Source organism: Triticum aestivum, chromosome 3A, assembly GCF_018294505.1.
Source record: "Triticum aestivum cultivar Chinese Spring chromosome 3A, IWGSC CS RefSeq v2.1, whole genome shotgun sequence".
Taxonomy (NCBI): Eukaryota; Viridiplantae; Streptophyta; class Magnoliopsida; order Poales; family Poaceae; genus Triticum; species Triticum aestivum.
This window is the reverse complement of record NC_057800.1, coordinates 738,786,125-738,796,246: the sequence shown is the minus strand read 5'-3', so window position 1 is coordinate 738,796,246 and position 10,122 is coordinate 738,786,125. Positions and strand designations below refer to the sequence as shown.

The following is a 10,122-nucleotide window of genomic DNA, read 5'->3' as shown; positions in this document are numbered from 1 at the left end:
TTCTTTGTTTCAGGAAGTCATTACGACATTAGCTATATACGCCATGCATAAATCAATTGTAAAGCTAGTAGCTGGAAAACCCGGACCAGCAAGTCCAAGATGAAGGAGCATCATATATATTGAGAATTAATTAATACATAGCACACAAACATGAACGTTCCAGGCCAGTTCTATACATATTTCCAACGATTGAAATAATACTGAAGGAGATGTCATGCATAAAAGGTCATTGCAAACTTATTTGGAACAAAGAAATGTAGTGACATACCTAAACCAAGTGTCACGGAGTTCTTGCCATAATGATGTAGGTAAATGATGCGTGACAGTACCCGGACTTTATCCAGACATGAGTCCTACTCCAACTAAGGTTTGTTACACAATTTTTGATCTGCTAACTAGCATTTTCAACCCACGTCCGTCATGGGCCCGCTACACGAGCGTCTCAGCCCATCAACCGGGCCTAACCGGATAGTAAAAAGGACTTATATACCAAGGTTTTGGCCCCCTCCCCCGAAAAGACTAACCTGATAGGAGGGGACACTCCCACCCTTATAAGTCGTGTTATGTCTCCTCCTAGAATCGATGCGGGGTTAACCCAATAATCTCCACTTCACACATCGGCCACATCATCTCCTCATCCATGGAGGAAACCGAATTGGCAAATGTCTGAGCCATGCGTCTTACTACTTTTGTGGGAGAGATCCACGCACTTGAAGCTCAAGGAAGTTGATACTGTGGGGAAATTTCAGGTCCGCTAAGTAGCATTTCCAGCCCACATGCATCATGGACCCGCTACACGAGTGCCTCGGCCCACCAACCAGGCCCAACCAGAGAGCAACAAGGACTTATACCAGGTCTTGGGCCCTCTCCAGAAAAGACTAGCTAGATAGGAGGGGACACCCCCACCCTTATACAATGTGGAGACTTGTTATGAGCATATTATTAAGCCTTTGATAATGTATAGGAACTATATGGTGTGAAAAGGTATAAAGCAAATGCTAATGAGCGGTGACAATTTCTTAATACCGACGTTACATGCTCTCGTCTTTTAATTTAACCACTCATAGAGGAATAATGTGTGCATGTATTCACAGAGGTGAGTGCATGCATGTATGTGAGTGTTTGTGCCTATACCATGTTTCTCAAAAAGAAAAAATAACAAGAAACAATTACCAAAATACTGTCTATGCCACAGTAATATCTACCAAGATATATTAGGATACACAATCAAACAATCATACTATAAGAATCCAGTGTAGAACATTAATCCTAGAAGATAGACGCTTTATGTTTTCTTTTTCTTACAAAAAATGATTTGGTTTAAATACTTTTTAAAGGTGCAAAATAAGAAAACTAGTATAATGGTTGTAATGCCAATATATTGCATGTGGTTGTGATTCAACAAAAGTATATAAATATTTAGTACAATTTATAATATTCAATTTTATACAAAATGTTTATTATAAGTATTGATATTCAATTTTGCTTGCCACAAATAGTATTTACCATCATAGCACAACAACCCAAACCTACAGATGAATTTAAGCCACAAAGTTCCACCACTTGTCCCAAAATAGGCAAGTACCACTTTGCATTCGTCTTAACATTGAGTATGTATATTTGGATGAAGTATGCCATCACTCGGTTATTTAGTGCAGGGACTTTGTTATGGTGTGTCGGTTTCACGGCTAATACTGATTTGTTGTAATGCAATAGTATATTTCACCCAAATCTGCATTTGTTGTGTTCTTCTCAGGGACTAGGCAAGTCAACAATTCAGCTTGGCCAAAGCTAGGTAACACAATTTAAGAAATGATTTCAGGAGAATAAACTTAAACTAACCACGGTTCTAAACAAAGTAAATGACTAACAATATAGGGAGATTAAGATTCAAACTCACTTTATATTTGGTATTTTCGTTTTATTTGACAAATTAAAATAAACTAACATAGGAGGTAATAAACAACAAAAGGGGAGTAACAAGACTTGAACACATATATATTTAACTATCATGTAAGCAAAAGGGGTACTGGGACATAAATAATTCAATGTATATCACAATTACAGAGCTAGCACATGGACTACAAACTAAACATGTTTGCAAATCAGACTTCAACAAAAAGCAATGTTAACACAAAATTCACAAGATATAATCTGAATTTTTACAAGCAACTAGTTGGCAGATAAATCACATATACATAAATAGTGTAAAACAGTTTACAATCGATCAAGTCTCCACACTAAATGTTCACAGAAATTACACACACAACTTTGGTAAGTGTAACACGGGTAGCATATAATTCACATCCTGAGCCATCCACATCATCATCATCATCATCATTGTGAATTCGAGAGCCCCCAAATTGAGACGAGTGAGGTGACGCCCTTACATAATTATTTGTCACACTAACATCATCAAATATCATACTCATTTTCTCCTCGTTCTCTAGTGACTGGTCCACACAACTTGAGAAGAAGTTCATGACTGGTCCACACAATTTTGTTAGTTTCGTTCATTTTTTCCTTTATGTTTTCTTTCTTACTTTTGTTAATATACCAAAATATTTTAAATAAAATATATTTCAAAAATGATTTTATCTAAATTTTAAAAATTCTTTACTGTGCATTAAAATGTTCATGAAATGTAAAATAATTCACATAATTTTCAAAAATATTCATACCATTTAAAATTGTGACATTTAAAGATATTTCACACGCTTAAAAATATGTTCATGATATTAAAAAAATCATGATTTTTTAAAGAATGTAATTTGTAAAAAAATCTTATCTTTGAAAAACATGTTTCATCCGTGTTTTTAAAAAATAGGGAAAATTGTTCTCGTAATTTGAAAAATGTTCATAAACTATAAAAATATCTTTGTAGCATTTAAAAAAAGTAATGAGACTTAACAAATGTTTGCATGTAAATATTAAATGCGTGTTTTAAAATGTTCACTTTTATTTTTTAAATTCTCACTCTATATGAAAAAATCAATAATGTTCACTCTATATTAAAAATGTTCACTCTATATTTTTTAAATGCCAACTCTATATTAAAGAAATGCCCACTCTATATTAAAAATGTTCACTTGTATATTTTAAATGCCCACAAATGATCAAGATGTATTCGAATAATGTTCAACATGTAATGAAAAAAATATTCAACGTGTATATAAAAAATGTTCAACCCTGTATTTAGTAAAAATTTGACATGTATTTGAAAAGAAAAGGAAAAAAAGGAACCAAAAAAGAGATAGCAAAAAACATAGAAAAGAAAAGGAAAAAAATGCACGAAACCCTCCCAAAACCAGACAAAATTGGGCGAAGGGTTCTGCGAACCGGTCGTTAGAAGCTTCCTGAAAGTGCTTCTGTGGCCGGCGCACTCCAGTGATCCTGGTAGGCGCTGGTGCATTTCGCAGTAAGCGAAAGATAATACTCATGGTTTTTTTGTAGCTGCTGAAAGGATATCCCTCTCCTCGTACACCTTTCGTTTTTTACATTTGCAACAAGTCATAGTTCTAATTTTTGTGTGTAGTTGCACGTATATTTTCTATTTCTCCCACTTGCTTCTTTTTTAGGAAAGTGAGATTTCATTATATCAGAGTTGTTCAACTTGGATGAAACAACAGAACTCTCTATTGTCAGCCATCAGGTGTGTAAGAAACTTTAAAAAAGAACAATATTCCGAGCTGATTTTTTGTATGAGTTCCTCAGATGTCGAAACACCATGAAACTTGCATGCGCCTTGCGCGCATGAGCATCTTGAATACCTCAAGTTTTAGATCTTTTATGTTTATTTTTTTTTTGAATTTACTGTTCGTCAGGTGTATATGAGCCTTGGCACCGTTTTGAATTATCAGTATACACCTAATATTATTGTGCGTGTTTCATTCCTTTTCTTCAGAAACTAAGGGAAAGTTGTAGCTATGTGGCCATGTAGCTACACCTCTTATCTAGGTCACACTCACTAACTAATTAGCTGAGCACACCATTGCAAGGCTAGCTGACTGTCCAGGATGCAGCTGACAACCATGTGTTTCAGTAGGTTCTGTAAATGCTTGCTCTCACTGAAACCATATTATAAAGGTCTCACACAAGTGTTCCAAATCAGAGGCCATCACGCATGTTCATGCCATAACTTGGTAGTACATTCTTTGGGACAGGAAATACAGTGACATGCCCAAATCAAATGTCAAAGAATTCTTGGCATATGAATGTTGGCAAATGATATCGCGACAATACATACTCTTTTCAAACATGATCTCTACTCTATCCAGGCTGTGTGCACAGAAACAGTTCTGCGAAAAGGCAGAGCCGTGCACAATCAACACCAGGAGAAGACATCCCAAAATATAGCGATGGCCCGTGCATACAATCAAATCTCTTGCTTGAACGCTGCTGCTTGGTAGCTTCCCATGGTGATTTTTTTCCCGATCAAAGAAGGCCACATGGCCCCCATTTTCATTGAGAAAATGGAGTCTTGAAACAAGTAGCAAACCATAACAGAAAGCCTACCAACAATGCTTCCCATGGTGATGGTGTTGCATACCGACAGCTCACTAATCTCTGCAGATGGTATACTTCCACGCCTTGGGCTTCAGTAGACTAGGCCCTGATCAATGATCACAAATGGTGTCACATATAGTAAACATGTAAACTAGCATCAAAGTTGACACTGTAAAAGAATGCACCGAACGAACAGAGAGTATAGGTACAAGGAGTGTTTACTTCCAATTATGGGTGACGGGTTGTAGTACAAGTCATGCTGTTACCCTTGACTCAATATAAGCTCTAGTGTAGTGGTAACTATTAATTGTACATGTTTCCTGTTACACCCAAAAAAAATCAAGAACCTCCTCATTTAATTATGCATCTATTAGTTAGAACAACTGATCCAGCTCAAGCAGTAGTATATCTAGAAGGATGTCTGAATTTGTTGCTGAAATGTGACAAATTAATGTGATATTGCAGCTCGAGGCTACTTAGACATTGCTGCAGCATTTAGGGAACCTAAGGACAGTTTCTAGTTCTAACAAAAAATATAATTTGCTAGAAGGATGTCTGAATTTGTTGCTGAATGTGAAAGATTAACCGACAACCAGACTGACATGTGTAAGTACCTTCAAGATGGGCATCTAGACATTTCTTCTGGATGCTACTGCTGCTCATACGCTGTTGCAGGCATGTAGGGAGTCTCTTCATACTAGGACAGTTTCCAATGTAAAGAACATGCTTGTGACCCATCTTGTAGGGATGACAGGATTTCACATCCTCCGATCTTGAGTTTCTCCAACAACAATGGCATCTCTCCCGAGTGAGATTCCACTGATCTCAACTCACGGCACTAACAAATGGTAATTTTAATTTCCTTGAGCGACGGGGGAAGATCAAGGATCCCTGTTAAGCTATGACACCCTCGTATGTATATAGATTCTAAACATGGAAAGAGAGAATTCTCCGCCCTGGATACAGCTGATGACGATGACAACTCTGAATATACAGGTGATCGCCCTTGAAGATTCGATGATGATGCCTGTTCCAGTTGCAGCCTCCTACTGAATATGTACTTGAGCTTAGGACAATCAAGAATTTCCATTTTCCTCAGGGATGCAGGGAGTTTGAAGACCTCTACCATGCTTTCACATTGAAATATCTTGAGATACTCGAGGCTTGGCAGGAGCTGAATCGAGGATTCTAATGTTGCTGATGGCTCGGCTGCAGGAGCTTGTGCGTATCCAACCAGTTGCTTGCAGTACGAAATCTCTAGACTCCTCAAGGATACCAAGCCTTGGAACTCTTTCTCTGGCCAGTGGACAAGCGCAGCACAATCATTGATGTACAACCATTCAAGCCGTACAAAACATGCACATAGCTCAGTTACACCCGACTTAAAGCCACTCAAGTTCATAATTGCCATAGGGAAATCATCTCGATTCCATTTTTTCATGGCGTCCACCACTTGTGTCAAACTATGATCAGCCGCCTCCAAGGTTGATTGTGTGTCTTCAAGGTTCTTCAGTTTCAGATTGGTCAATGATGTCATATGTCTAGCTACCCACAGGAACATCTCTTCCTCATTTCCCTCCATGTGTAACAGGCTGAGCTTTGGTGATTTAGCTTTTGTTGTCAGCTTTGGACAAAACTCGATACGGATCTCCTGAAGGCGAGGGAAGGTCCGTTGTCCACATAATGTTGTCATATTTTCACAGTGTATGACAACCAATTGCTCAAGCTGAGGAAACATTAAGTTTTCTCCTTTATATCCTTCGACTGCATGCCAACTCTCGAATCTGCTCAAGCATTTTAATTTCAGAACTTACAATGCAGGAAACGCTGACCGTGCCATACTATAATCTCCATCAACCGGTGCTTCCAGTAATGCTGTCAGGATAGAACAATTCATAATTGTAAGTTTCTCAAGCTTAGGAAATACCATGTGTCCTCTCTGTGTTCCCTCGGTTGCCTCCCATTTCCAAAAGTTGTCCAAGAAATCCAAGTAGAGTTCCTTCAATGCTGGAAATGCTGACCGTGCCATTGTACCATGAGGTTCTCCAAGCAGTGTTGTGTCCGGCAACGCTGTTAACTTTGCACAGCTAACAATAGATAACTTCTCAAGCCGAGGAAACATTATTTCTTGTCCTTGTACCTCGTTACTTGTTTCCCACCATCTGTCCAAACAATGCAGATCTTGTAGTGTAAGCTCCTTCATATTTGGAAAAGTGAAGGTGGTATCACAACCGAATAGCCATTGCAGTTTTTCACACTGGAAAAGTTGGATCTCAACCATGTTTCTCGACATAGCCATCCATGTCGGAAAGGTGGTGCCTCCGTAGAATTCTATCCTTACACCCAGCAGTCCATCATGAGGTTTCAGACTCTTGAGCACTCTAGCATCATCAGCACAACCAACGCTCCATTTTAATGTCAAGCCTCGCAGTTCCTTCTTATTGCCGATATTTGCCACTTTTGCATCTTCTTCTGTCACATTCTCTAGTTGAGTTAGCTCTAGCTGACCACCAAGGTTTAAATGTAGCAACTCTCCAATGGCACTGCACTTAGAGCCAGTAGGACCTGCTATAAAACATGTAAGTGTCTGCAGGGACATGAGTTTTCGGAGACCACCAGGCATGCTCCTCAACTTCGGACAACAATGAGTGTATAGGTGACGGAGGGCAGTCAAATACTTCATTTGTCTTGGAAGCCGACGAAGTGAGTAGCAGCAAGATATGTTCAATGTTTGCAGGCTGTATAAAATGCTTATATCTTCAGGAAGTGATTCGATATAACTTCTTGAGAGATCAAGGTACCTTAGGTGATGCAGATGCTTTGGTTTCAAATGGAATTGTCCGCCCCAATTTAAAAGGAGCCGTACTGCCTTCAAAGAGTTGTATTTTGATAAATGCTGCAACCGAACTCCCATTTCTATGTAACAATCACACATAAGTGTCTGGATAGCCAGAGATCTTTTCGCCATAGATTCATTCAAAATAGTTTCTGGTTGTCCACAAGACAGAAATAAGTGGCGAGCTGTATCTGGAAGCCACTCAATCTGACGTGGTTCCTCAGGTGCAAGAGCACATTCTTTTTCCATTGTAGACAATGCAACATCATGCATAAGATCTTGGATTTTACATGTATCTTTGGGATAATCACCCACCACCGGGCGCGCATATTCATACAGTGAGACTCGGACTTTCTTCACATCCACAAAGAATAACCTTGAGGTCAGCTCATTGAAAATCCATTGGCCAATGGTTTCAGGACTAACTTCTTTTTGGTCCATGATAAAGCCATGTGCGATCCATAGTTGGATCAGTTTGTCTACATCAATCTCGTAATCCTTGGGAAACACAGCACAGAAAGAAAAACATTGCTTCATCTGTGATGACATATCATTGTAGCTGAGCATGAGTATCGGTAAAATTCCAGACTCCTCGGTGCAAATGTTGCTTCTTCTTGATATAGCCTTCCATTCTTCTTTGCTGGTCTTTGTACGCAGCATAGAGCCCAGCGCTGTTGCGGCCAAAGGAGAGCCACGACATCTCTTCACGATCTCACCAACCATATTAACTAGCATGGCCGGCCTTTCTTCTTCCTTCTGCAGACTGAATGCTCTTGACTCGATAATTTCCTCTATAAAGTTATCCTCCAAAGCTGCGAGATTGTAGGCTTTAACTGTACCCATTATTTTTGCGACTCCTTCATCACGAGTAGTTGCCAAAACCACACTGCCCTTAGCACCATGTGTAAGGCGGACCTCGAGCTTTTTCCACTTGTCGCTCTCTCGGTTCCGTACATCATCCAAGACAAGGAGGTATCTACGCCCGCTTAGTACAATTTGGAGGCTATCCAATGGGCCCTTCTTAAAAGGTGCTTTGATTATACTATTTTTAAGATGAAAGTCAACAATTCTTCGAGCCAAGGAATCCACATCAAAGCTGTCAGAGACACAAACCCATATCAGCAACTCGAAATGCTTCTGAACTTCAGGTTCATTGTAAATGAGTTGCGCTAAGGTTGTCTTGCCTAGCCCCCCTATCCCAACAATGGGAACAACTGTGAGATTTGCATTGCTAGCTTGACAAAATAGTGCGTCAACAATATTCTTAGTATCTTGGCTTCTCGATCTGCTAATGATTTTCTTTGGATCAGAGATAACAGGATCCATCTGCTGCCAGTGCATGGATATTGGTGCTTGCTGCTGATATTTAAAGCCAAAGGCGTTCATCTCAACCACAAGGACCTCAATGGCCTGCAAGATTCTGCACAGCTTCTTCTTCATTTTGTCACGGAACGCAAAACGGTTGCGAGTGACGAAGAATCTTACTGCATCGATGCCGAGCTTGCTGTAGTGCCCATTCTTCTTGGCCTCACGGCGGAGCGCCTCGTACTTGAACTCATCAAAGATCTCATTCACCTCATAAGCCACCCTCTTGACCTCCTCGAGCCAAGCCTTGGCCCCTTCTCTGTGTGTCGCGGCATGCTCAGCGTCGGTGATGACGTCCAGGATGGCCTGCAGCTTGCACTTGAGGACCCTGTGCTGCTCCTCCATGCCCTCCATCACCTTGTACTGGTCAGGCAGATAGCTGGACGCCTTCTCCTTCACAGCGGACAGCAGCGGCCCGACCACCATGGTGGCCACCGGCTCTGCCATTGGAATGCTCAGAGCTCAGGGCACACGCAGAACGCAGGGAATCCCAGTTGCAATCCAGGATGGAGAAGAGAACGGTGGTGCAAGCAAGCTAGACGTTGAGATCTTCTGAGGAAAGTGGAATACAGTGCGAGCATTGACTTTCTGGGGGAGAAGTGGTGGTTGCTTCCATCGATTACCTTCTTCTCCATGTTGGCTGTACTTAATAAAACACTTCCACACAGGAGTAGAGAACTGTCCAATCAATCAAAAGTCACTCTGCGTACTCATTTTAGACAATTAGCCTTCTTAGCTCAGCACCGGGCATTGTTTTTTGGTTTGACGTAGAATAATAGGGACAGCTATTCGACTTTGCACATTAACAGCTGGGGCATCTTTATTTCTTACCTCCTTCAGATGAGTCGAGCTTTGATCTGCACTTCTTCAACCAATCACAATTAATATAAAGTCAACTACCCAATCTTGCACCAGCTCAGCACTAGTTATTCCAGCTGGCTGTACCTCAGCAAGGCGTTGTTAATTTCTGGGTTGACGTATAACAACAGGGGCAACTAACCAAACCTTCTGACAGTATGTGCATCATCATGCATTGAACAGTTCAAGACATATGTGCAGCCAATGACACATATTCCAAACTGCAGCCAAAATTGCTAGTCTTACAAGCATTAAGCCTCAAGCACCCATAGATTCCGGAAATCCTATTTAAATGAAAGACGCCGGTAAAATAGCATACAAGAGACAAACTGAATTCTCACCTTCCTAGTAGAAAAAGAGGTATTCAGAGAACACATTGGAGCACACCAATGAGAGAAACATAAGCTGTAGGGACCAGAAGACAAACTTGAAACAATATATATTGCTTTATATTAAAAAAAGTGCAATGTGTTCAGAAATTTTCTTACAATAAGTGCTTCTTCTTTGTTTTATTAGTTCTCTACATTTTGCATTATCTGTAAGTAGTAAATGGCTAA

At 40.2% G+C, this 10,122-nt stretch overlaps 1 protein-coding gene across 1 annotated transcript; it reads right to left on the bottom strand.

The window, feature by feature from the left end:
- Positions 1 to 4,185: 4,185 nt before the first annotated feature.
- On the bottom strand, positions 4,186 to 9,099 carry LOC123063628 (putative disease resistance protein RGA4). The gene is made up of 2 exons (XM_044487501.1): positions 5,121 to 9,099; positions 4,186 to 4,612 (listed from the first exon to the last, which is right to left on the bottom strand). The coding sequence occupies exon 1, from the start codon at positions 9,059 to 9,061 to the stop codon at positions 6,317 to 6,319; it is 2,745 nt and encodes a 914-aa protein (XP_044343436.1). The 5' UTR covers positions 9,062 to 9,099; the 3' UTR covers positions 4,186 to 4,612; positions 5,121 to 6,316.
- Positions 9,100 to 10,122: the final 1,023 nt, after the last annotated feature.